The sequence below is a fragment of the Helianthus annuus genome, chromosome 4, assembly GCF_002127325.2.
Source record: "Helianthus annuus cultivar XRQ/B chromosome 4, HanXRQr2.0-SUNRISE, whole genome shotgun sequence".
Taxonomy (NCBI): Eukaryota; Viridiplantae; Streptophyta; class Magnoliopsida; order Asterales; family Asteraceae; genus Helianthus; species Helianthus annuus.
In genome coordinates, this window is record NC_035436.2 from 86,903,073 (window position 1) to 86,927,695 (window position 24,623).

Consider the following 24,623-nt stretch of genomic DNA (forward strand, 5'->3'; position numbering starts at 1 on the left):
TTTCAAACTATAGGGGCCAAAAGTGTCAACATGTTTAATTTATACCTCTGAGTGAACTTTTGGCAGACCCGAAGCTTTGTATAGCTAAAATATACTCACTAGAATATGTGGTAAAAATTTCATGAAGTTTCGTCAACGTATGAGAAAGTTATGGCCAAAACCGTACTTAAAGGACTAAAAGCGTCAACGACGAATTCCATGGCTTTTCGGTTGAGCGCAAAGTTATCCGATGACATTACCATGTTGGTAAAAGTCCTAAGGTCCTTAGAAACCAAGTTTGGGGGTTTACGGGTCGAGAAAAGTAGCCGAAACATCGCGTACAAGTTCAGGGGTCAAAGCTGTCAATATATGAAAGTTGTTGGCTGATCAGGAGGGTCAGGCGACCCGCCTGGGAAAGCCCAAGCGGGCCGCGTGGGTTGCCCAGCGACAGAATTCGCAAAATGGATGGATTGAGTCCGAATTTGAGTTGTTTACAGCTCACTTGCACCTCCAAATGACCCAATAACATGCCTTGCATGGCTACTACTACAGTGACCTCGAATTTATGGCTTTAAATCAGATTTTGATCACATTTCTTGGACATTCTCAAAGTAAACAAGTGCTCTCAACATTCAAGAACTTCAAGGCAGCTTCCTGGAGACAATCTGAGCAACAAGGCCGACTCCTAGTGATTTTTAAACATCTATAGGACCTTTGTAAGCTTTCAATTCGTTCTTTAATCCATTCTTGTTGTGATTATTGATAAAAGTCAAACTGGGTGTTCATAACCTTTGACTTTCCGATTAAACGGATTTCTTTCAGTCATTTCTCGAATTGAAACTTGTTATAGATTGGTATTTATGTGGGAAACAAACCCTCTAAAGGGCACTATCTGAATCCCACTATATGCATGCTAATTGTCGAGTCAAACATGTTCTAAAAAGTCAACAGAATTGATTTTCGCAAAAATAAGCTTGAATGTTAATATATTAGACATGCAATCTGATTGATCATTATAAATAACTTGTAACACATATAAGAATGTGTTTTAATCATCATCAACTCGACAATCTATAGTATAGCCACGAATCGGAACCGAAAGTCTTGTAAAACGATTATTTCGTAGACTATCGATTCGGATTCGTACATGCATGTTCGAGATCTGTACGGGAAAGTATTTTTGACTATTTTTATTTTAGTTAAACTTTCTGGAACTTTCTTTGATTGAGTCTATGCTTAGCCTATTCGAATGCATGTTTCCGATTTATACATAAAGTTGACTATTTTGCCCTTTTTGATTTAAAACGGGATTTTTGGAAAAGTGAAAGGATAGAAATCTTTATTTCTAATATATAAACTTGCACCGAAAATTTCGGATCAGTTGGTGGTCCAGATTGTGAGTTATGGCCATTAGCGTAAAACTATATTATAAATTTACATAAACGGTCCTTTTCGCATAGAACCCGTTTCTGGCCACGTTTTGATACGAAACTCTTTACCAACAGAAGTAATATAATATTCTGGGAATTTTGATGATTTTTAATTAATTTTTGGCTGAACGGATCCTAGATCGCCTAGTCATTTCGGCTTATGTCGGTTTTGACCATTTTAGCCATAAAATGAGTTTTACACATCCTTTTGACCCGAAACCTTTTTCTACTGATTTTATATGATGAATAAATTATTTTAAGTATTCTGGAAATATAAAAATCTCAGATTTAATTTGAAAACCCGAAAACGCCCTTAAATCGCATATTTAGCGTTTTAAGCGCATAGTAAGCGTTACACTTGTTTTAAACATATAAGACCTATACCTACTGATGTGTTTAGCATAATTTCATATAATAACAGTAAGTATAAGTATATAATCTCAGATTTCCAGTTTTGGCATTTTTAGCCCTTGTGAAATTACTAAAATACCCCTACGGTGCATAGTTTGGTTTTAAATGATAAATTTGATATATGGGTTATACCCTACTGATATAATATGTTATATTAAGTATATTTACTGTATGAACCAGACCCGAAACTCAGATTTCTAATTTTACTCTTTTATTATCTTTTAAATGACCAAAATGCCCTTCTAAGGCATAAATTGAGTTTAAAATTATTCCGGGCAATATAGAACATAACTTACTGATATAATATCATATTTTAAGCATATTATCTCAGGGAACTTGCATTTGAACCATTGGTCTACCCGTATCGCCCTTTTCGCGTTCGGTTCGGTTTACGTAACTAGTTTGCGTAAATTGACCGAAACGGGTCAAACGATATCATTTTTATTTCAAAATCCAGAATGTATTTAGTATACCCATATTATACAAGTATTCAAACTTGTCGGGTCTAAATCACATTCTATCCGGTCTTTCGCTTAATCGTGCGTAAACCGTATCATTCCTAAAAACTAACCGGTCAAAGCTTAAGCTTAAATAAAAGGCCGTTAGGAATCTAATAGGTTAATTATAAACCTTTGTTCCAGATTAGGAGGCCCGGTAAAAGCTACCAACACTTATCATTTGTGACTTATACTTGCTCAGGTAAATACATTTTGACTTATTTTCCCTATACGGGCTTGGGGTACGGTATTTAAAATACCGCTTGATCGGGCGCACAAGTCCTGCGCCTTATAGGTGTACAGTCTTGAATAGCTTGTGCGACTTCGTTTAAACAGTTTTGTCTTACTTAAAGGCTTTGGGGGGTTATTGACCGTGTCCCGGATATCCTTGGCATTGTCTTACGAGATGGCCACGACCAGAGCACGGGGTGTAGGCGTACACCCGACGTGTATAACTCTTTAATGTGGTGTGTCATTTAATCTCTAGCCCGGACAGTAGATCCCGGGCCACCAGAGATACGAGTGCATGTAAATCGTTCACAAGTTTATATTATATAATTATCCCAAGTTAATCATATATTTATGCCTTGTGCATTTAAATAAATTTTAAATCATTTTCAAAATGAGTCGGTTGATTTGTATTTACCAGTGTAAACTGACGTATTTTTCCCAAAAGGTTAAGTGCAGGTACTATACGGAAATAGGCTGGTTGTTTCCTAAGAGCGTCCACTATAGTCTCGCAAGCTCGGACGACATTATATCTGTTGAACTATTTATATCTTATTTTATTTGATCCGCCTGTGGATCCGTTTCAACTACTGTGATATTTATTATTGCAAATCATTTAAAAGTTGAAATGTATCTATTCTGCTTCCGCTGTGCATTATTATATTGTGTGGTTTGTCTATGACGACGCCAACTACGTCACTGTACCCCACACTGGGCCCACCGGTGACACGTGGAAATCGGGGTGTGACAATCACTAAGGAATAAGCAAATGGTATCGGGTACCGGTACCGAAACCGGTATCAAATTTACCAAACCGGGTATATTTTCGGTGCCGGTTCAGCACCGGTATTCATCGGGTTTTACCCTCAAATACCGGTGCCCTACCAGTACCGATGTCACACCCCGACCACGTAAAACAACAAATCATGGCGGAAACGTCGGGGAGTGTTGTAACAGAATCATTGTTTCACAACCATGGATCAAATAGTTTTGTTTTATTGAATTATTGAACTCAATGTTTTGATACATTTGAGAGTACATCAGACTGTACTTTTGTAGTATATCAACATATACAAGAAAGTGTGATTTGGTATTCATTCAAGCCTTAGTGTATCAAACTACACTTTGGAGACTATAGAAATACCACGAAGGCAATTTCTATTTGGTTAAAATTTGGTTTCTAACATTCCATACAACAGGAATGGGGTGTCTAGTCCTATAGCGCTATATCATACTACCAATCGGCTAGGTGAATGTATAAAAATGGTACAATCCAACAATTTGTTTATTAAGTTTTGGAAAATCAGTGTTTAAACCATAGGTAATTGTTTAATTTGTCAAAAGAATATGTATTAAGCATGTGTAATCATATAGTTTAAAATCAGGAAAATAACAGATAGGCATATATGTTTCACCCCAAAACAATTGAAAACAGTAAAAGAGGGGACTATGTACTCACTTGAGATTGCAAGTATCCTTGATTAAGTGTCCTAACAAAGCTTGGGAAATCAAGGAATCAAGTGGCACCTAGTATGGATCACTATGTTAAACAATCGGATCCTAAATCGGAAGATAGGATAGAATGAAGTTCTATAAATCAAATGAGTATTGCAACTCATATGGCATGATTTAATAGACCTAACATTCTGATTTGGAAGGTCTACCTAAGTGCTTTTGACCCGTTTCGACCCATTATGGTAGTATAAGCCACTATAATGCGTCGTTTGCGTAAAACTATGTTCGGATGGTTAATTATGTGCTATGTCAAGTCTTACATGCCCAATTATCCTTATACATGTTACTAAATCAGATTATATGTCGAAAATATGTTCACATAATCAAAATACGGATTTTAGCTTCAAAAGGGCATTTTGGTCATTTCCTATGGGCATACAAGCTAACTAGCATACGACTAACCAATCCTATGTGATCATAAGGTATAACCTCAGTGGTTATTCCCTATGCAACTATGATCACTAACTAAGCTTCGTCGGATCTTAAAGATCGACCAAATGGGTCGGGTTCGAAAGGCTAAGCGGTTGTTTAGACCGCTTACCTTGCGACCCTAAACAACCACTAATCTAATAGTGTCGAGTTAAACATGTCAAAACATGTCTAACCTACTGATTTGGTATCAAAACAAAGCGTTTTGATACCCTAAAGTAGTTCCGTTGCAAAATGCGTGCTAAAACGCATTTTGACCGAAACTTTGACTCGACACTACAACTAGTTAACGTGGTAATCAGCGGCTATAATCACGAAGGATTATAACTATCGTGATTACAATCACGTTTCAAAGTTCAATTGAACTTTGACTTGACCAATTGATGGTCAAAACCGAAAGTCAAACTGTTGGCCAAACGTTTGACTTTCTGCACTACATAAGGAAAAAGCAATAAAAAGAATGAAAGAATGCTCACTAAGGGTCCTTGCTATCTTTTCAACAAAGAAGACAAAGTCCCAAATGCTTGAGAGAGCTCCCAAGTCAGATGTGAAGAAGAGAAAATGAGAATGAGCAATGAAACAATGAGAGGAGTAGGCTATTTATAGTTGTGGTGAGGCTCTAGGATCATTCCAAGTGGTTTGTTTAGCCATTAAGCAAGAAATCTTGACCCTCCAATTGTCACAAGCAGGTACAAAGCCTTGGTGACCACTTAAACTTGCTTAACACACCAAGAATTTACCAAAACAGCCCCTGAATTTGCAAACTGTTGCTGAAAACAGACTTTCTGCCCAGATGTGATCGTCGCGTAGCGCGACGGCATAGGCAGAGGATGATCGCGCTACGCTACTATGTGTCTGATTCAGCAAGTTTCAAATAATTACAGTTTTGGTCCCTGCACGTGTTTAAAGCCTTTTTCGATGCGTTTAAACCCTGTTAACCTCATTTCAAGGCTCTAAAATGAAGTTAAAGTATAGGGGACTCAAAACATGCTCAAAAATATCTCGGATGTCGGTTCGTTTGATCGTACAATCGCGTCGTTCGGTTAATTACGACGGAAGTCGTAACGAACGCAAAATCGATCCAAATTAAGCGACGAATGGAATTTTTGCATGCCGATCACTAAAATAAAAATATTTTAGTGTGTACAAAAAATTTGGATGTCCAGATGTGGTCAGAATGTAAGATATGCGCGAAAATGCAAACTTATGCCATTTTTGACACTTTTAGTCCCTGTAAGATCATATAAGCATGTTTTCGCACACTGAACCTATCAAAGCTTATTTCTAAGCTATGTTTAGGTTATATATGGTATGTTTAGCTTATGATCAAGTTTCGGACTATTCGTTACCTTACGAATCGGTATAGTTTCGCAGTTTGACGCAAATAGTCCCTGCGATCGAATAAACTTGTTTTCGCCATACCAAACCTTCCAAAACTTATTTCTAAGTTATGTAAAGGTCATTTAAGGTATGTTAAGCCTATTTCACTATTCCGGTGTGTTTGTTGCGCTAAAACTGATTACGTTTACGCACCAGTGCGCATATAACTTTCCAGAAAGCGATTTTAAGCTCGGAATTGAACAAGAATTGATATGTGCAAAGGATACACATATTTATACAAATCCCAGGTATGAAACACAATGTTTCATAGGTTTGGCATTTGTTTGGTGTTCGTGGTGACACAGGTGTCACAGTCTCCCCTACTTTAGGAAATTTCGTCCCGAAATTTAATTCTAGAGGAAACTTGTGAAGACAACTGTGATCATTTCGCTTTCAAATGAATCCTTCGTTTCCCAAGTAGAACTCTAGGTCACGTTTGGATTCTTAGCGAATCTGTTAACTGCCAAAATGTCGTTGTTGTAGTACCAAAAACATGGGGTTTTGAACAATGGATAGGAGAATGTTTCCTATGAAGACTATTATAGGAAACTTGTGTGTGCTCGAAATCAGAGTCGGAGAATGCAAAATAAGATTGACATTGGTCAAGGTCCAGGACTTCTAGCAATTTAAATAACGCTACTTTCGCAATGTAATAAGGAACACTTATATATAGGAAGTACCAGCGGCGTATCCACCATGCCCTTTTTACATTGTTCCCGTCTCGTTATTCTTATCACAATAGGTCTTAACACATGACAAAACTTGCTGTGGTTTCTGTGCACTGAATTCTATAATTACATATGCATCCATAATTACGTAATTCATTGCACAGTCCGCACAGTTCATTTCATAATGTGTGGGGTAAAATCAATCGAACAAACATGAAATGACTTGACTAGATCACCAAAAGATCTTTTTAATTAAATCAACGAACGATCTTTTTAACTAGATCAACACATGATCTCCTTATCTAGATCGTCGTATGATCTCTTTAAATAGACCATCTAAGGGATCTTTATAACTCGGAACCAAATAATCGTTTTGAATCAGCACTTTGGAATCCAAGGTTCTTACTATTTGCATAGAAGCCCCTTAAGGATTTAAGACAGTACTTTGAGTATCCTTCTGAGAATCTAACATATGAAAATACGGAAGATTCCACCAGGACTTAGATAACGAGCTTTGGAGTTACACATAAACACAAAATCACCAAATTATGTATTCATTAATTTAATTATTAGCTCGTTTGTGAATTTGAAGTACACTAGAAATCCAATCACGGACTTCAATTAGTACTTTAAAATATCCTCAAGAATCTAACTATGAAGATAGGAAGATCTTATAAGGATTTGGAATTTGTTTCTGTCGTGTTATAACATTCGTATTAGGATAAATAAAGAATCCAATTAAGGACTTACGACAGTACCTTTATCAAATCAAAGATTTGAAATGGTACTTCAAGTATCTGATTAAGAATTGCACCTGTACTTTGTTTCTTAAAAGAAATTAGTACTTAGGATTTTTGGGGAGATCACAAATGATCATAGAATGAAGGAACCACACGAGTAGTTTGCTTTGTTAGGAACACAGTTCCTTGGCGTGAATATCGTAGGGGTATGTCAACACACACACCATCGGATCAGTTTTGGAAATAAAATTGGAACAACCATTTTATTTATAATAACTGAATTGTCTCAAATGTCAAAAGATAACAAACAAAGGAAATACAAAAGACTAATTGTTCACTGTTGCATTGTCGTTCACGTTTGCCTCGTTTATGTTAAATACTTGTCCACGTGCTGGATTTGCATTAGCAAGTCTTGGGTAATTGTTACGGTAGTGAGTAAGATCACCACAGTTATAGCACGATCCAGGTGGAAACTGTGCTCGAACAACAGCAAGATTTGCAGTATTTTGGTTTTGGATAACATGACGGCAGGTTTCGACCAAATGTCCCAATCGCCCACAGTGGGTACACTTGAGACACGGTGTTTGATTCACATGATGACGGTTGCATTTGTTGCACAAGGGTGCAGTACCAATATAGTTCTTCCTAGCACGAGGCTGTGCTGGCTGATTTAGTGCAACCTGATCATTCTGAGCGACCACTGCGAAGTTTTGTGAAGCCTTACGCTTCTTCGACTTCTTAGAGGACTCGGTCTTTTTATCCTTTGGTTTATCTTGTGCTGTCTTGTCAGATGGTCTCGGATCGCCTTTTCGGAAAAGCTTACCCTTCCTGATTTGAGATTCAGTCAGGGTGGCAGATAGTTCAATGGCTTGTCTGACCGTAGTAGGGTTGCTACCAGTAACAATATCCTGAACTGGATCAGGAAGGCCATCGATGTATCTTTCAATTGCCTTATCCAAAGGCGTAACCATGGTAGGACATAACAGACTCAATTCCTCATAACGATCAGTGTATGCTCGATGTTCACCGCTGTCTTGTTTGAGATCATCAAATTCCCGTTCCAAAGCCCTAAGCTCATGACGAGGACAGAATTCCTTCATCATTAGAGCCCGAAGCTCTTCCCAGGTTTGTGCCATTGCTACATCGGCACCTCGATCCCTCATCATGCCATTCCACCATGTGAGTGCTCTTTTCTGGAATACACTCGACGCAAACTCAACTTTTCGCTCGTTTGGGCATTGCACATGACGAAATGTGCTTTCAAGACTCTCAAACCACTGTAGGAGTCCCGTGGCCCCTTCAGACCCAGTAAATGTGAGTGGCTTAGCTGAGTTGAATGTCTTAAAGGTGCACTGAACATTGTTATTGTTTGCCTGATTTATCTGGGTGATAAGGTTCGGGAGTACAACAGCGAATTGCTGAGCGATTAAGGCTGCCAAGGCGGCATCCTGAGCTTGATCACGTCGAGGAGGCATATTCTAAAAGGGCAAAGAAACATGAGGGAAAAACGAGTGAGATGTCATTGGATATTCAAAACTGGATGTTTAAGAATATCGACAAGGCATAAGGATTGTGACCATTTGTTCGTTACTTAAAACAAACAAACGACACTGTGACAAATCAAAGTAAATGGGTCAACATAATGTATCACCGAAGACATGCTCGCCTATAAGTGAACACTCACCCCAAGAGTTCCCAGGTAAGAGTGAGTGGTCCGATACTACGGATTTGTACGAACACTCTAGCCTTAGACAGAAAACTCAGGGTACAGGCATTCACCCTTCCAGTTTGCACGTGTTCACATTATTTAGACCCAAACTTTGACGAGATTTTGAAAACACCAAAGGCTTAAAAGCCTAAAAACAAATCATCTAAGGATAGATGACTTCTTGTGATGTTTTTGAAAGATTTTAACTCGAGAGAATGAATTGTGTTTTGTTTTTGTTAATCACCTAAGGATAGGTGAAGTGTATTGTTTTAAGACTAAACACAAGATAATTTGTGTTAGGGTCCTAGGAAGGTTATAGTCTAGGTCAAAGCATTACTAATAACCTAATTCCCTATAACCATTGGCTCTGATACCAACTTTTCTGTCACACCCCGACCACGTAAAACAACAAATCGTGGCGGAAACGTCGGGGAGTGTTGTAACAGAATCATTGTTTCACAACCATGGATCAAATAGTTTTGTTTTATTGAATTATTGAACTCAATGTTTTGATACAATTTAGATAAATACAAATAATTGTTTCTTAGTTTTAAAGTCGCTAAGGCACAAGTCCATCCTATGTGTAGCATGCATCAACAATCATCACAAAGCAGTACCTGAAACATATATGAAAATAGGTACGTCAGCATAAAAATGCCTGTGAGTAACATAGGATTTTATGAATTAGATTCATGGCTTTGGATAAAGGAGGAAAAGGTTTTATGTTTTCAAAATAGCCATGAATCCAATGTAAAAAGTTTTGTTTCTGAAAACGTGTCGTTTTGTAAAAGGGTTTATAGTATATACAAAATATACTTTGGTTTTGGAAAGTTTGTATAAATAGTATAACAAAGTATACTTTAGTTTTGAAATAGTTAATAGGTAGTATATCGAAATATACTTTAGTAATTAAAATATTAGATTTGGTAGTATATCTCAAGTATACTTTAGTTTAAGGATAAAAGTATTGGTAGTATATCAAATTATACTTCGGTTTGAAAATAGCATATCAAATATGCTTTGGTTTAAAAATAGCATATCAGTTATGCTTTGGTAGTATATCAAATTATACTTTAGTTTATGAAATAACAAAGTGGGTAGTATATCAAACTATACTTTGGTAAACATTAGCATATCAAACTATGCTTTGGGAAATAACAAAGTAGTATGTTAAAACATATGTTGGATTTTGTACTTAGTATATCAAAATATACTTTGGTAGATCACATTTGAGAGTACATCAGACTGTACTTTTGTAGTATATCAACATATACAAGAAAGTGTGATTTGGTATTCATTCAAGCCTTAGTGTATCAAACTACACTTTGGAGACTATAGAAATACCACGAAGGCAATTTCTATTTGGTTAAAATTTGGTTTCTGACATTCCATACAACAGGAATGGGGTGTCTAGTCCTATAGCGCTATATCATACTACCAATCGGCTAGGTGAATGTATAAAAATGGTACAATCCAACAATTTGTTTATTAAGTTTTGGAAAATCAGTGTTTAAACCATAGGTAATTGTTTAATTTGTCAAAAGAATATGTATTAAGCATGTGTAATCATATAGTTTAAAATTAGGAAAATAACAGATAGGCATATATGTTTCACCCCAAAACAATTGAAAACAGTAAAAGAGGGGACTATGTACTCACTTGAGATTGCAAGTATCCTTGATTAAGTGTCCTAACAAAGCTCGGGAAATCAAGGAATCAAGTGGCACCTAGTATGGATCACTATGTTAAACAATCGGATCCTAAATCGGAAGATAGGATAGAATGAAGTTCTATAAATCAAATGAGTATTGCAACTCATATGGCATGATTTAATAGACCTAACATTCTGATTTGGAAGGTCTACCTAAGTGCTTTTGACCCGTTTCGACCCATTATGGTAGTATAAGCCACTATAATGCGTCGTTTGCGTAAAACTATGTTCGGATGGTTAATTATGTGCTATGTCAAGTCTTACATGCCCAATTATCCTTATACATGTTACTAAATCAGATTATATGTCGAAAATATGTTCACATAATCAAAATACGGATTTTAGCTTCAAAAGGGCATTTTGGTCATTTCCTATGGGCATACAAGCTAACTAGCATACGACTAACCAATCCTATGTGATCATAAGGTATAACCTCAGTGGTTATTCCCTATGCAACTATGATCACTAACTAAGCTTGGTCGGATCTTAAAGATCGACCAAATGGGTCGGGTTCGAAAGGCTAAGCGGTTGTTTAGACCGCTTACCTTGCGACCCTAAACAAGCACTAATCTAATAGTGTCGAGTTAAACATGTCAAAACATGTCTAACCTACTGATTTGGTATCAAAACAAAGCGTTTTGATACCCTAAAGTAGTTCTGTTGCAAAATGCGTGCTAAAACGCATTTTGACCGAAACTTTGACTCGACACTACAACTAGTTAACGTGGTAATCAGCGGCTATAATCACGAAGGATTATAACTATCGTGATTACAATCACGTTTCAAAGTTCAATTGAACTTTGACTTGACCAATTGATGGTCAAAACCGAAAGTCAAACTGTTGGCCAAACGTTTGACTTTCTGCACTACATAAGGAAAAAGCAATAAAAAGAATGAAAGAATGCTCACTAAGGGTCCTTGCTATCTTTTCAACAAAGAAGACAAAGTCCCAAATGCTTGAGAGAGCTCCCAAGTCAGATGTGAAGAAGAGAAAATGAGAATGAGCAATGAAACAATGAGAGGAGTAGGCTATTTATAGTTGTGGTGAGGCTCTAGGATCATTCCAAGTGGTTTGTTTAGCCATTAAGCAAGAAATCTTGACCCTCCAATTGTCACAAGCAGGTACAAAGCCTTGGTGACCACTTAAACTTGCTTAACACACCAAGAATTTACCAAAACAGCCCCTGAATTTGCAAACTGTTGCTGAAAACAGACTTTCTGCCCAGATGTGATCGTCACGTAGCGCGACGGCATAGGCAGAGGATGGTCGCGCTACGCTACCATGTGTCTGATTCAGCAAGTTTCAAATAATTACAGTTTTGGTCCCTGCACGTGTTTAAAGCCTTTTTCGATGCGTTTAAACCCTGTTAACCTCATTTCAAGGCTCTAAAATGAAGTTAAAGTATAGGGGACTCAAAACATGCTCAAAAATATCTCGGATGTCGGTTCGTTTGATCGTACAATCGCGTCGTTCGGTTAATTACGACGGAAGTCGTAACGAACGCAAAATCGATCCAAATTAAGCGACGAATGGAATTTTTGCATGCCGATCACTAAAATAAAAATATTTTAGTGTGTACAAAAATTTTGGATGTCCAGATGTGGTCAGAATGTAAGATATGTGCGAAAATGCAAACTTATGCCATTTTTGACACTTTTAGTCCCTGTAAGATCATATAAGCATGTTTTCGCACACCGAACCTATCAAAGCTTATTTCTAAGCTATGTTTAGGTTATATATGGTATGTTTAGCTTATGATCAAGTTCCGGACTATTCGTTACCTTACGAATCGGTATAGTTTCGCAGTTTGACGCAAATAGTCCCTGCGATCGAATAAACTTGTTTTCGCCGTACCAAACCTTCCAAAACTTATTTCTAAGTTATGTAAAGGTCATTTAAGGTATGTTAAGCCTATTTCACTATTCCGGTGTGTTTGTTGCGCTAAAACTGACTACGTTTACGCACCAGTGCGCATATAACTTTCCAGAAAGCGATTTAAAGCTCGGAATTGAACAAGAATTGATATGTGCAAAGGATACACATATTTATACAAATCCCAGGTATGAAACACAATGTTTCATAGGTTTGGCATTTGTTTGGTGTTCGTGGTGACACAGGTGTCACAACCGACCAGTACCGAGTCGTACCATACCAGGTATATTCGGTACCGGTACCCACTTTTGGGGATTTCGATAACGGTATTTTCATTACCGGTTGGTACCGAGCTCATCAAATCCTGTAGCAATACAAGTAACTGCACCGTTTAAATTACTTTTCATACACACAGTAAGTAAACTGTATTTCGTTTGAATGGGGTTTTATATACACAACAACTATTTTGCTTTATTTTTTTTTTCTTTTTCTGTAATGAATGAATTGTAACATGTAAATTAACTTGGATATTTAGATTATTGATAAAAAATTTTTATCAAATCCTATAATCAAATCGGTATCGTATTTGTACCAAATTTACTATACAAAATCATTTTCGGTACCAATTTGGTACCCACCTTTTGGCGTTTTCAGAATCGTTACTTTCGGTTCGACACCGATCTAGCCCCATACCTGTATTTATTGATTTTTACCTTCAAATACCATACTGTATCGTACCGAGCATTTTCGGTGCCGGTACCTAATTTCAATGATTTTCCGGACCGGTACTTTCGGTGCCGTTACCGGTACCGAGCTCATCCATATTTTAACGTGTTAGCACCGTAATAACCGAACTGAAAACAACCGAATTTCCAACGTGTAGGACGTGTGGGTCCTATTATTATATATTATGTTATTGAAAATCGTTTTTTAGGACGGAGTGACTATCCTTTTCACGACATTTTTATTTATGTTTCCATATTCGGTATCTGCTTGCCGTTACTGACACACGTTTTGCAGTTATTGGGTCCCCGCCGCAACGCGCGGATGAAAAATCAACTAGTTGAATTAAATTAAAACCCCACTTACACTCGTAACTTTATGTCTATCAAATCGTTTTCTCTAAGTTTAACTTAACTATAATGTATGGTTTAGTTAAATACTCGTTAACATCTACAAAATAGAAATATGACATGAATTAATACGGTTTCATCAAAATAAAATATGAGCGTATCTAAAATGCATCGATTAGCAGCGATGCTATGTTTTTGTCAATGTCGTTTTGAAATACAATAAAAGCTCTATAAATTAATACTAAATAGATTAATAACCTCAATATATTTATAATTTGTCCGGTTTCAACTTGGGACCAGTACAAAATTGAACCCCAATCGATAAAACAATAAGATAATAACTTTTTTTAAATCCCGGTGTCTATATATTGGTCCCAACAAAATTATAAATTAATAATTATTATTTACCTATATATTAAAAACTGAATTGAATGAACAATGTTCAATGAATATATATAGTAATAAAATAGAAATGAATGAATAGTAACATGAGTAACGAATGAGCAAATGGTATTGTGTACCGGTACCAGTATCAAATTTATCAAACCAGGTGTATTTTCGGTGCCGGTTCGGCACCGGTATTCATCGGTTTTTACCCTCAAATACCGTTGTCGTACCAGTACTGACCGGTACCGAGCCGTACCGTACCAGGTATATTCGGTACCGGTACCCACTTTTGGGGATTTCGGTAACAGTATTTCGGTACCGCTGGTACGGAGCTCATCAAATCCTGTAGCAATGCAAGTAATTGCACCGTTTAGATTAAATTTCATACAATAGAATTGAATGAATAGTAACATCACTAAGGAATGAACAAATGGTATCGGGTACCGGTACCGGTATTAAATTTACCAAACCGGGTATATTTTCGGTGTCGATTCAGCACCGATATTCATCGGTTTTTACCCTAAATACCAGCGTCGTACCAGTACCGACCGCTACCGAGCCGTACCGTACCAGGTATATTCGGTACCGGTACCCACTTTTGGGGATTTCGGTAACGTTATTTTCGGTACCGGTTGGTACCGAGCTCATCAAATCCTGTAGTAATGCAAGTAATTACACCGTTTAAATTACTTTTCATACACACAGTAAGACTGTATTTCGTTTGAATGAGGTTTTATATACATAACAACTATTTTGCTTTATTTTTTGTCTTTTTTTCTGTAATGAATGAATTGTAGCATGTAAATTAACTTGGATATTTAGATTATTGATAAGCAAATCGTATCAAATCCTATAATCAAACCGGTATCGTATCTCTACTAAATTTACTATACCAAATCATTTTCGGTACCAATTTGGTACCCACCTTTTGGCGTTTTCAGAATCGTTACTTTCTGTTCGACACCGGTCTAGCACCATACCTGCATTTATTGATTTTTACCTTCAAATACCATACTGTATCGTATCGAGCATTTTCGGTGCCGATACCTAATTTCGATGATTTTTCGGATCGGTACTTTCGGTGCCAATGAGGTAGTGGTGGAGTGGTTGGGGAAAGAATTGGTGTTCCTTGTGACCCAGGTTCGATTCCCACTCTCCTCACTATTTTCTGCGGCATCCAGGTGAAGAGCGAATACGGGTGGCGCCGGTTTGACTTGGATGGGAGGCGAGGTTTTTTTACTGATTATTGTACTGTCGTGTCTTCGGGCGGGTGGAGGTCAGGTTTCCGCACATATAGGGAGAGCCAAGGGGCTTGCGGCGGTCAAGTAGTCGACCTTGGACACAACGCCTGGTGTCACGGTGGTTGGCACGTCATTCCTTGCCGTTAAAAAAACACATATTAGTTAAGAAATATAAATGTTGGTTAACTGAGTTATTTATTCACATATTAGGGGTAGGATTTATGCCTGAACCCGAACAATGTTGATACCCAAACCTGAATACAGTTCATGGATCAGTAATTGGGTAGGTTTAGGGAGAATCAGGTTAACCCGATTAACCGTACCGTTAGTTATTTCTCATAGTGTTTTCCTTTGCTTTTCAACATTCATGTGTTTCGAGCATATTTTGGTTGATGAAGTCATTCTTATCAAGAATGATTGTAAGATTCATATGTCGTGGAATCACCAATTTGACTACGATACAAAAATTAGGTTGTGTGGGAGTGAAAACGATGAACAATTGTTAGTGCACCTACGTCTGCTGACTACGTCTTCTATCAAGTCTTGAAAGTTGAACAGATCAAACATGGCACAGAATCCTAGAATAGCATGTTTGTATAGGAATCGCTTATGTGTACACATCTAGGGTCGCTTTTGTGTCATAGGATGTTAGGATCGCTTATATGATCATATGCTGGATCGCTTTTTAGTCATGTTACTGGATCGCTCATACGTGCATGTATGTATGAGCGAACCTGAATCTCTATATATAGGACATATGAGCGATCTCACATCAGATAGTTAAGGGTGTATTGTTCCGGTACTCTGCCGAAGTGCTGTCTGATCGTGTAATCTTTCAAGATATCAATACAACAGCAAGTTTAAAGTGTATACAGCTTCAATAGCACCGAATTATTAGTTTCCGCCTCTTAATTTGGACACGAACTTCTCTGAATCTTCAAGATGGTATTGTGGATCATGAATCGGCATCTTTCTAAATCTGTGTTTGAAAAGTTGCAGGACTTGCCGGAACTCCCAGGTGTGTAAGCGAGGAGTAGGAATCTGCACCTTGAGAATTCAACCAAAAGATGGTAATTGGTTGAAAAACAGGTTTGATAAGCTTAATTGCTAAATCTACAAGTGATTGTGTGTTTGTGGTTGTTATAAATGGTTCAGAACGAGAACCAGTTGATCTTACAAGTGATTAAATCAGGGTCATTAAATTGGACTTGATTTAATTATCATTCAAGATTTTGGTAAACAAAGTGATGATGTGAACCCCATTGTTTTACAAAAGGTAAAAGAAACTAAACTTATTTTCCGGAAAAACCATTCTGATTAAAACAAACTTGAGTGTTTTGAAATCATTATGGGAAAATAGTTTGTTGTGAGGGGGAGTTCTGATTGTTTAAGCCAAACGGATGGAGAATTGAAGTATTTCGATATCAGTTGTCATGTTCTGTACAGTTTGTTTTCAATTTTCTTTAGATGTATTTGAATTTTAAGGGGAGTAAGAATTTTTAGAAAATCCAAAAACATCAGAAAATTTGGAAAAGACAAAAACATGATAAAATTGAAAAATGAGTATTTGTTGCATAAAAGAGGAAATGATAGTACATTAGTGAACTATCACAGCACGCTAAAGAATTGTAAAGTCAAAATGTGATAAACAATCTTACTGTGGATGTGTCAGTAGATTTTCGCACATTTAGTAAATTGAAACGAGATATAAACCTAAATCAAACTTACTTAATTCGTGGGTAACTATTCTTGGATATATGGGTAACCCCCGAAATCTTGTTTGAAAGGTCCCGTATTCTGAGATACTAGGTCTTTATACTCAGTGATATCTGGGGTATTATTCCGGGACTTCTGCTGTATGGAAATACTGACATAGTCCCCGAATAATACTTTCTGCAAAAAGCTTTGAAACATAAGCGCCACCCTCAGCAAACTGATTAAACAATAAAATTGGTAATCTTTGCTGTTGTAAAAAAGATCCTCTAAAGGGGACCCACCAAAAGTCGAGCCGTCATCTCTCTGCTGAACGGAAGTTCTGACCTGAGCTCTCACGGTTTCGCATCTACCTCTTTACAGATATCATCTGTGGTATACTCACCTGTAAGACTGAATATTTGGGATCTGGATACGGGAGTATATTCAAGTGGAGTGATACACAATTAAGTTTAAGTCTCTAAAACATTAATATCGTATCTCGAATCAATTGAAATCTGTGTGAAAATTTAAGTGGACAAACATACTGACAATATAGGTAAATTGTTTAGAACATAATGTGTAATCAAGCTTAATGGTGTTAGTGATATGTTTCATAACTGATATGATCCTCTTGCACAAACTCACAAAAATATTGTCTGTAAATATTTCATCTCTGCATTTACTTTTATTCAAATATCCAAAAAGATTTTGAGTGTGTTTTAGCATAACTTTTTGAAAAATCAAAAAGATTTTCGACAACTGGTGTTGAGATGCTGATTTTCAAAATTCAAAGTGCTAAACTTGAAGAACTGGTTTGGGGAATGTTTGTGTGTAGATGGCAAAGTTGTTTTGATAAAAACCGGAAATATTCTTGAATGCAAAATTATTACTGTTTTGGTTCAACATAGTTTCTAAATTGTTGAAAATTTTTATCTTTGTAGAAACTTATGGTTGGGTAGAGATTGTGCAGGTATTAAAAAGCCAGGTTACAATCTTGAACTTGATGGGAGCCTGTTAACGATCTCAGAAACAGTGAAAGTTTGAATTCCAGACTACGATCCCAGTTATGTGAGAGGGGGAGTCTGAAGACACCGAGTCAACATTCAAATAGAGAAGAGTTTGTTAATGATGGAGATAGAGAACGAGGATTCGTGGAACGACAAAATATTTCAGATGCAGATTGTCGACTGATGAAGATTGTAGATAGACATGTGCAAATGCAGACTGGAATGATCTATGAAGACAATTATGAAGACTCCGTCAACATCCGAGGGGGAGTTTGTTAGTGCACCTACGTCTGCTGACTACGTCTTCTATCAAGTCTTGAAAGTTGAACAGATCAAACATGGCACAGAATCCTAGAATAGCATGTTTGTATAGGAATCGCTTATGTGTACACATCTAGGGTCGCTTTTGTGTCATAGGATGTCAGGATCGCTTATATGATCATATGCTGGATCGCTTTTTAGTCATGTTACTGGATCGCTCATACGTGCATGTACGTATGAGCGAACCTGAATCTCTATATATAGGACATATGAGCGATCTCACATCAGATAGTTAAGGGTGTATTGTTCCGGTACTCTGCCGAAGTGCTGTCTGATCGTGTAATCTTTCAAGATATCAATACAACAGCAAGTTTAAAGTGTATACAGCTTCAATAGCACCGAATTATTAGTTTCCGCCTCTTAATTCGGACACGAACTTCTCTGAACGACTCAAACAGGTCAACGAACGATCCTACAACAATTATGGGAATCACCAACATGGTTACGAATTAAACCCAAACTGAATTAATCTGAACCTGATTAATCCGGGCTTTAAATGGGTCGGTTATCAGGTAAGTTTTTTCCATCCAAAAACTCGAATAACCTGAAATCTGATTAAAAAACCCAACTATACCCCTATCACACATAACCATACTTCTTAAAATCTGAACTATTGGTTGCACAATTGATTAAGGGCATGTTTGGCTAAGCTTTTTGAAACAACTTATTGACTTATTGGCTTTTTGAAAAGTTGTAAGCTCTAAAATGATGTTTGGCAATAAGAGTGTATGTGAGGGGAAAAAACCAATAAGTCAATAAGTCATTCCATACTGACTTTTCCAAAAAGTCAATAAGTTGTTTAAAAAAGCTTAGTCAAACATGCCCTAAGTTGAGTTTTGTTGGTTATTCCGTTTTCCTGCTTCAAAAAAATGGTTAAAACTGTAAATATCGTAAAGAAGTGAGACAAAACTATCAAAACTAAAACTGTTGTGGTCTGAATCGATAAACAAAAACCAAGAGGAAAACCATAACCAAAGTGTTCCTAAAACCCTAAAAGAAACTGGAAACCCTAAGATCTCCGTCACTCGCCTCTCTTTCAGGTAGAGTATTTCGAGATCAAAATCAATTTCTAGATTCTTCTCAATAACATTTTTGCTAATCATTGATCCGATTTTTTCAGGTTTACTGTAGAATTCTTTGTTTTTGCGCATTCAACAATGGCTGCCAACAACAATACGCCGACTGCATTAGACAAGGAACAGGTAATTTTGTATGTTTAGTTTCAAATTTGAGCATTGAATGGTTTAGATCTGTGAGAATTTATGCGCCGTTGATTTTGTAAGGCTACTGTTTGCTTAGAACAAGTTAGGGCTAGGGTTTTGGGACGATGAACTAATTATAGACTGATTGTGTTTTGGTATATTTGTTTATGAAGTTGGTTTAATGTTTGGTTTGTAGATCTTTGGAATGGCAGAGAAGGAGATGGAGTACAGGGTTGAATTGTTTAACAAGTAAGTTGTTATGCATACTGTACTTGTTAGATGATGTTATCGATTGATACGATAATGTTTTTCTTTCAATAGGTAGTGATCTTATATTTTGAGTTAAGATACAATGTGGTCGTCACACTTGTGTTTGATAACTGTAGGCTAAGCAGTCAATAGCGGTGCTATAGCGGTTAGCGGACTTCAGGGTGTGTAGCAGTCCAAATAGCGGTGGCCTATAGCGGTTCCGCTATTAGCGGCGCTAAATACCGCTATAGCGGTGGCCTATAGCGGTTATAGCAGTAACGGTGTTTGATTGTGTTAATTTTTAAATTAAATACTTCAAAGTTACTATTAGTATTTGATTTGCAACAGGTTTTTGATAATGGAATGATATTACTATGAATTTTGATATTACTATTAATATTTTTCAAAGATATATTTATATATATATAAAAATACATAAATTATGCATGGTATAAAAATTACCGCTATATCACCGCTATACCACCGCTATAACCTATGTATCATATAGCTGACCTTGACCGCTATTCGATTTTGGACCGCTTTAACTGCATAGACTGTAGGTAGTTTTTTACGTATGATAATTTGAGGCGTTGTTTTCTTTTGAAACTAAAACCTTTGTTTTAAAAGGCTTGACACACACGAGGGTCTTTAGGAGACTAAACAATCAAAGGGATGAAGAAATAGGAAAGATTGATATTTGATATGTAGAATAGATAAGAGAGACACAGCTGTTGATTCTAAATAAAGCTTATTTGGCTGGACATAGGGCGACGCCTGCACCTAAGAGAGCCTCACACTTTTTTTAAACCAAGAACAAAATAAGCTTCAGCTTTTTAAAGCTTGGTTTTAAAAAGCGAGAGACGCACAAAAGCGACGGGGCCTAAAACCGAGGCGCGAAGCGCAAAAGCGGTGGGCTTTTCGTACCCAAGGCGCAAAGTGATTATATAACTTTGTATATATATCCTATAGGTTTTTAGCATCCTTTATTCATAATATAGCTATAAATAAGGTTTATATATGATTTACCTATAAGTACAAGCCAAAAAACCTATTGTACAGCAGTTTGATGCTTAAAAACAGTATAAAAACACCCTATGTACATGAGGCGCGCGCCTCAGGCCTGAAAAACCTTCAAAATTTGCGCTTTTTGGGGGCTTTTGTAAAAAGCGCCTCGCGTGTCGGCGCGCCTCAGCCGCGCTTTTTAAAACCCAGTTTTAAAGATTGTTTTGTTAGTTATGGAAACTTGGTTTAATCAAGTCAAAGCAATGTATGCTAAGAATAGCAAGTTGCTTATGGTTTTTGTAAAATTTGGATAATAATATATTGCTTAGATATCTTGTTCGTTTTGACATCAAGTATCAGGCAATCGCATACTAATGACTTTGATTGTTTTGGCTTATAATTTGCGGGGAGCTTACCAAGGTTTAAAAGAACGGAAACGAGTTTCGAGGCGTTTTCCCTTCGCCTCACGAGGCGTAAGCTTTGAGGCGAAACGAGGCGTAAGGCCGAGGCGGTATTAATAAATAAATATAAAAATTATATATATTATGAAAATAATAATACTAACTAATTCATCATCAGATTCATCAAAATCATCAAAAACACACAAAAAAGTCATGAAATGCTTGAAATTGACATAAAAAGTCAAAAACATCAAAAACAACTATCAAAATCCCCTGAGGCGCAGCCTTCTTAGCGCCTCAGCCCCCCTCTAAGGCGTATTAACACTAAAAACCCCATGAGGCGCGCCTCAGACTCGTTTTTTGGCCATTTCGCCTCGAGGCGCGCCCTGAGGCGCATGCCTGAAGCGTTTTTTAAAACCATGGAACTTACAACTTTTTGCATCATTCAAGGTTCAAGCCTTTTATGTTTATGGATGTTCCTGTTTAATTTTAATGTATGTATAATTTGATGCAGACTTACCCAGACATGTTTTGCCAAGTGTGTTGAGAAAAGGTATTCCCTTAACAATGAATAGGGGCAGCAACTGTGGTTTAGTTTTTTTTATTCACACATTAGTTTAGTACTAATCTCTTCTGCTTGGCGTTTCCACCATGGTATTTTAAACAACTTAACTGTTTCAGGTACAAAGAGTCTGAGTTAAACATGGGTGAAACCAGTTGCATCGATCGCTGTGTTTCAAAATATTGGCAGGTACAATTTTTGGTATTTAACATCTTAGCATGTACAAAGGTCTGCCTTATCGGTACCGGGCTTTAGAGTATGATTACAGTTACTGATGCAGGAGCATCCGGATACAAGCACAAACAATTTTAATATTTTATTATTTGAATTTTAGTCTTTTTATATAGTTCATAGTTACCTAAATCGCTAGGGTACCCACGATCCACGTATTGGATCGTGGTGTACCCAATCGCAATTCGCTATCGATCCGGAACGTCCTGGTACGGCGATCCAAATTGATTAGGTCCGGCGATCCGAGTTGCTCAGGTACGGCGTTCTAGGATGATAAGGTTCGGCGCTCTGGAATGATAAGGTTCGGGGTTCCATATGCAAGTTTCGGCGACGAATTCCGACGCCGGAGTTGTTTTCAGCAGGAAACCAGGAAGAAAGGGAAGAAGAAGAAGACAGAACTAGGAAGAGGAAGAAGGGGAAGAAACGACGGCTGCTGGAGGTTTTTAGGGTTTTTAAGGTTTAAGTGTTTAACTAAGTTTAGTTATTTCAACATTTAACCCCTCTATTTTTACTAGTTTACATTTGAACCCTAAAACTAATAGTTTTTTACATAAAAGTATAAAAGTAGTTTGTGTATTTAAACATTTAACCCCCTCTATCTTCACTTTTTTACATTATGTTTGGTAATTTGAATTTTGGAATTTGGCAATTTCTGTTTTAATCTGTGTACACTGAACCGGACTCCATGGTACACTGTACCGGTTCGTACCGAAATGAACCTACCCCCCTCCGTACCGAAAACGTCACCTCTAGCGAATCGCGTACCCGAACCACGTACCCGTACCGGAGCGAACCGCGAATTAGGTAACTATGATATAGTTGCCTATTTTGTGGGGATTTCAATTTTCTAGTTTATCTCTTTTTTATTCATTATAAATTAGGATCTAGGGTTTATGTTTTAGTTAGTTTTTTGATTGAATTTTATAAAAAAGAACTTTGTTCTTGGAACATTTGGTTCGATTTATCGTCTTTGATTATCAATAGTTTCTTGAGCCATTTGAATGCTTCCGTAACTGCGTCAGTTACTGACATGATGGTTCACAAGATGACGTAGTTTTGATTTCTTTATCCATTCTTACAGTTATTAACATGATGGTATTTTATACCTTAGCATTACACTTTTTTCTCTTTTTTTTCCACGCTCATCGATGCTTCCCTACAACACGATCACATTTTGCCTAATCATAATTTCTTTATCCATTCTTGCATAACTTTATTTATTTGGGTGTTCCTTATTATATAAATAATATATGTAGTGTGTTATTTTCTTTGTTAAACATTTCATAGTTGTTAAAAGCCATCGCCTCTTGCGCCTAGGCCCATTTTTCAGGCGAGGCGAGGCAATTGCGCTTTAAATCGAGGAATTTGCGCTTTAATTCTCCAGGTGATGGTTCAGGCGCACATTCCGGCGAGATTCCTAGATTTCGGATAGTTTCCGGCCAAATTCTCTAAATTCCGACAAGATTCTAGCCAGATTTCTACTTTTATCTAAGGAAAACTACTTTTCTTACACACTTTTGGTTCTAAATAGATGATATATAGGTTTATATAATAGCTTTTGTTTATTTTATTTGAAGAATAATATTCTTTTTCTAATACATAATATATTTTTAACTTTTTTTCATTATGCGCTTAATTTTTCTCAGGCCCTCGCTTTTTTGCGCTTTGCGCCTAGGCTCCAGGCAAGGCCTATGCGCCTTGAGTGTGCTTAGCGCCTTTAATAACTATGAAACATTTACACCCCTAGAAAAGAGTGAATACTTGGTTTTTGTTTCTTTTATTATTTTTTCCGTGTTAAGTTGTGTTTATCTGTAAAATTATTTTCAGGTGACAAATCTCGTAGGGCAGCTGCTTGGTTCTGGCAGGCCACCGATGTGAATCGTTGCTTTCATTATTCAAGTAAAGTTGGACCACATTTTATCATAGTTTTGCAGATTTTAGTTTTTATCATTCATAAATAAATCATTTTGTATCTCAATCAAATTGTGGGCATCACCCGGGAATGATTTGGTGCTAAAGTTATGCGCTTTTCTCTTATATCCAAGAATTTTTGAATTATTTGATTTGAATACGACTCATATATTATTCCTTGTGTCAAAAATACCAACCCTTTTGCGCAAAAGGGTTGGTAGTAGCAATCCAGTTTAAATGTGCTAATCGGGTTGTTATAAATGGGTTAGCTGAACATGACCAAGTGTCGAGGCCGAAATGTTTAGCTTGATCTTGCTTGTTTTTTTAGTGTTGACTACAGTTTTTGTTCCTGTGGTTTGTCAAAAATATTTTTTTAGTCCAATAGTTTTAGTGTTTGTTGTAGTTTTCAGTCTACACCATCTTAAATTAATGTGAAATGACAATATTACCCCTGAACTTTAATTGTTTTTTTTTTTAAATAAATTGATTAAAATACTATAATAACCCCAACCCCCACCCTCATCTGCCTGTGGTTAGCACCACCACCCCTCCTATAACAACCACTGCTACCACCCACCATCGATCACACTTTACTATTGAATCAAAAGGTGTTTTAATGGTTTGATCTGGGGGTTTCAAAAACGAAACTGTTATTAGGGGGCTCCGATGGTGGGGGTTCAAGGAGAACAACGACTCTTGTATAATTGATGTAAACATTTTGCCAACAAGTGAACCTTAGCTTCGGCTAGGTTTGACTCGTTTATAAGAGAAG

The 24,623-nt window shown here is 37.0% G+C and overlaps 1 protein-coding gene across 1 annotated transcript; it reads left to right on the forward strand.

The window, feature by feature from the left end:
• The first annotated feature begins 19,193 nt into the window (after positions 1-19,193).
• LOC110927090 (mitochondrial import inner membrane translocase subunit TIM10) lies at positions 19,194-24,009 on the forward strand. The gene is made up of 6 exons (XM_022170693.2): positions 19,194-19,333; positions 19,414-19,495; positions 19,692-19,744; positions 21,662-21,700; positions 21,829-21,898; positions 23,768-24,009. Exons 2-6 carry the CDS (start codon positions 19,451-19,453, stop codon positions 23,816-23,818), a joined length of 258 nt encoding a protein of 85 aa, XP_022026385.1. The 5' UTR covers positions 19,194-19,333; positions 19,414-19,450; the 3' UTR covers positions 23,819-24,009.
• Positions 24,010-24,623: the final 614 nt, after the last annotated feature.

What these genes read in the sequence shown, in the direction of transcription:
- LOC110927090 (XM_022170693.2), top strand. Translation starts at nt 19,451, where the DNA reads ATGGCTGCCAACAACAATACGCCGACTGCATTAGACAAGGAACAG. An exon ending in CTGCATTAGACAAGGAACAG is followed by an intron (nt 19,496 to 19,691) that starts GTAATTTTGTAT and finishes TTTGGTTTGTAG; the next exon opens with ATCTTTGGAATGGCAGAGAA. An exon ending in GTGTTTCAAAATATTGGCAG is followed by an intron (nt 21,899 to 23,767) that starts GTACAATTTTTG and finishes AATTATTTTCAG; the next exon opens with GTGACAAATCTCGTAGGGCA.